Here is a 3,914-nt window from a genome sequence, read left to right as displayed (position 1 = left end):
AAACAGGCAGTGGTGGGTGGCTGCATGGACGGAAAGCAGGACATTCATACCAGAGAGGTAATTTAGCGACATCTAACGTTTAACAGCTGCAGTAGATAAACTGGTTTTCCATGACGTTACTTTGACATGCTTGTTTGTTTTGTACATAACATACATACACAAAGAGATGGAATTTTGATGCATTTTCTTAAGCAAACGTCATCAATATATTTTTTCTTTGATTAAATTATAGTACTTTTATCAGGGTTTATAGGGGTTTTGAAGTTCTCGTTGATTTTTTTTTTACTTTAGGAAATAAAAAAGTAAGATAACGTTGTTGGGATGCTCTGTTTTAATATTATTACTACAAATTATAATGATAACAATATTTCTTTGAGAAAAATTTTGGGAAAATCCCTATTTAAACTTTTACTCTGATACATATTCTACTTTAAAGGCTTTTTCACAAAAAAATTTAAATTCAAAACTGAAATTAACTGGTTTGGCAGCAAGCAAGCTTGTGTACATCATCTAATCTAAAAAATTGTGCCCAATCTATTTCATTTATTAATTTATTTTTTAAATCAGCGTATCTTTGAATCAGGAACAGGTGAAAGTAAGTTTTGAAGTGGAGGAAGGGCGGGAAGTAGATGCTGCAGCTGCTGCAGCTGCTGATGTGAAAGTTTCAGTCTGCCTCTGCTCTCCTGGCAGCTTCACTTGACACCTTACAGTCGACCATGGAGGAGGAAGAGGACACCTATTCAGAGATGAGGCGTTTCCTCCAGCTGTGGCCCCTTCACAGGCTGCGATCCCAGAGTGACGTGTCTGGATTCCGCTCCAGAGTGTTGCTCAGGCTCCGGGGAGCCCGTTCAGGTAGGCAACCAGCAATCTAACCCTCAACTGTTTAACACTCCAAATAGAAACTCCACTTCGTGGTTTAGATTTATTGATTTCAATCAAAAATTCATGGATCATATTATAGTTTCCAACTTTGTTTTTCACCATTGTCCAAAAAAGCTTATTATTCTTAGCTTTTGCAAAACTTCTGGTTGGAAGTCAAAATGCTTCCAATCAGAAAGTCAAAGTCATGTTCAAAACAAGAAAATCTCCATTTGAGTTATCCCTGCTGTTTCCTTTTACTACTACATGAGGAATTGACCAGTAAAATAACTATCAAACCATTTAAAAAGGGTAAGTCACATTGAGACTGATGGTTCCCTGCATCTGTGTGCTTGGGTGAAAAGGCTTAAAGAAAGAAGTGCACTGGCCATGTAACACTTTGGCTGTGGTGTTAACCGACAGTATGTCCTCAGCCTCTTTTTCAAATGTCAGTGTGTCTGTTTTTCACTGCCTGACAACTGTGGCTTCTGAGCACTCGCAGGCTGATATGTGTCAGTGGCTAGAACCACTTCCTCTAAAGTCATCTTCATCTTCATCGTGCAGCAGCTCTCCATTCGCTTCACTTGCTTTCTTTTCACTGCCTCCTTTGGGTTTCAGGTTTTCGGTGTCAGAGTTGCCTTCAGACTGGTTTATATATTTAGTTTCTTGCTTGTTTTTTTTCAGGTTTTTGACTTTCAAATACAAAAAGTGTTCCTATGTCCTCCTTTAGGCAACACCTGTATAATAAATAAAGAAAAATTACTCTATTCAAGTTTGTTTAAATCTCTGGCTCCTTTTACAGAATCGCTTCCATGGTTTTGAGGTTTAACATTTAGAATTTGAAATATTTCAAGCCTGATGAGAAAATAGATTTATATTAAGAGCATTTGATTTTGAAGATCTTTACAATGTGCTCTAGAACATCAGCTGGGTATTTAATTTTATGTACTAGATAGTTTTTTAAAAAGTTGACTCCTTCAGCTCAAAAAATACTTTTTTAAAGACCTTTATCTTACTTCAAAATCCTTTTTTGTTCGTTAAATTATTTTTATCTTTATTAAAATTGCCAACAGTATTTGACCTGAATCATCAAACATTTAAAGGAGACAAACACAGATAGAAAATAGAGAGATTAATTTATTGCAAGTGCGTTCCTATCAGACTAAAGGATAGTCTGCCATCATTTTTCTTTACAGATCCTGTTGAAAGTTCTTATTTCACAAATTCTTGTATCTACTACTGTATTCAATTTGGATTTCCATCCATCCATCCATTTTCTGAACCTGTTTTATTCCTTACGGGGTCAAAACCCAACCCGGCCACTGTTGGGCGAAAACCAGTCTGTTGCAGGGCCACAATCATAAACCCATGCACACCAACATTCACACCGTTTGGTAATTTCTAAAACATAATAAATATATAATACTGGGCTTTTAGTTTCTATTTAAGCAGGATGAAGATAGAAAGGTTGTTTCATTAGAAAATGCAGTCTTCTTCCACCATTTAAAAGTATATCCAACGTATGCATGTGAACATGATGCATGATAATGCGCAGGCAGATTGGGTAATGCTCCTCCTTGTAAATAGCATGTTGTCTTAAAGATGGATGCTCCAACATCAGTAATTGCAGGGCTTAGAGGAGAAAAAAAATTAGACAGCAGAAGTGGATCACAAAAGAAGAGAGAAAGAGACAGATGAGTTATAAAAAAGACAAAAAGGGATAAACAGAAGACTGTTATAGGAAGCAAAAAAAAGAACAAAAGGTTTAAAAAAATCAACGTCGAAGAACTTCCCTCTTTTTGGATGCTCTTTTCAAAATAACAATAATTAGAGCCCTTTTTTGACTTGATAACCGAGTGTTAATGATCACTTGCTTAAATGTGCTTTGTTCAAAAGCAGCTCTTTCTCCCTGACTCTTGACATTCTTTTCTTTGCTGCAGTCAGAACTTCTGTTAGAAACATTGAGACATTTTTGCCCCAAAGATGTATCTTTTCAAGTATTTAAACCAGTAACCACTGCTGAGTGCTGATAGATTGTGTTACAAACAACAATCAATCAATTTGTTGACCCGTTCTTACATATTTTCTCACACGATCAGCACTCGTGTAACTGACGTTGAATTTATGCCGATTATTACATCTTTAGAAAGAAGGATTTTTCTAAGGTGTCATTTCAGAATCAAATGTTCCTATTTCTTAGATTTTTCATGGTGTTGCTCCAAGATTTCTGCTTTTGAGAGGAGATGTTCCATCCTTTGGCAGGGCCACCCACTCACATTTCCACTTAGTGCATCGCTGCTGTTCAGGTTCTTTTCTTTTTAAATTACCATTGGTATTGCTAAAAGAAGCTTCAACATTTTTGACGCTAAAAAAAAAAAAGGATTATACAGTTACATTAACTCTTAGGGCCCCCTGAATCACTAAGCCACATACTCATACAGCAACACAAAATATAACCAAAGAAAAACATGGAACTTCTAATTTTTCAAATTCTCAATATCAATTTTTTTAATTTTTTTATTGTTGCACCATAAAGTTCAAAATGTTAAGTTAAATACATAGAGGTTTAAAAAAATGCCCATTAAAATAACACAAAAAATGTTGACAGCAGTAAAAACATTATTTTTATATCAACAACAAAATAGAAAAACTGCATCTGTATTTTGCAACAAAAAGAAGGTCTAACTTCAAAGTTGAAGTTTCGACTTTGCAAAAAACAAGATCAATCTAAAATACAGTGAAACACAAGAGTAGCAGTGGTGCAAACTTTTTAAAAGCTTTCAAAATAGGAAATGCAATCAGGTATTTTCAAGGGCATTTATTCGTACACACACACACAGAAACACAGTCAGTTCTGGAAGCTTCTTAGATTGTCAATCTCAAGGATTTTACAAGGTAAGTTATTTGATTCTTTTTTTCTTCTCTGAACAGCCAGCGACTCATACTGTTAGAAGAAGAGGCCTGAGCCTCCCCACATCGCTATAAATACACAACCATTTTTCACCCTGCAAATGATTTTATGCATCACTCCTACGTGATGTCATTTTGGGCCACAG

At 35.7% G+C, this 3,914-nt stretch overlaps 1 protein-coding gene across 1 annotated transcript in view; it reads left to right on the top strand.

The window, feature by feature from the left end:
* Window positions 1–5: 5 nt before the first annotated feature.
* Window positions 6–3,914, top strand: part of phactr2 (phosphatase and actin regulator 2) — a 47,836-nt gene continuing 43,927 nt past the window's right edge. Inside the window, exons 1-2 of the mRNA XM_020709455.3 lie at window positions 6–57; window positions 691–852. Coding sequence (XP_020565114.1) covers window positions 717–852 — 136 coding nt within the window. The 5' untranslated portion in view covers window positions 6–57; window positions 691–716. The remainder of the gene's footprint in view (window positions 58–690; window positions 853–3,914) is intronic.

Source organism: Oryzias latipes, chromosome 15 (genome assembly GCF_053564925.1).
Source record: "Oryzias latipes strain Hd-rR chromosome 15, Olatipes_Hd-rR_3.1".
Lineage (NCBI taxonomy): Eukaryota > Metazoa > Chordata > Actinopteri > Beloniformes > Adrianichthyidae > Oryzias > Oryzias latipes.
This window is presented reverse-complemented; position numbering and strand designations above follow the sequence as displayed.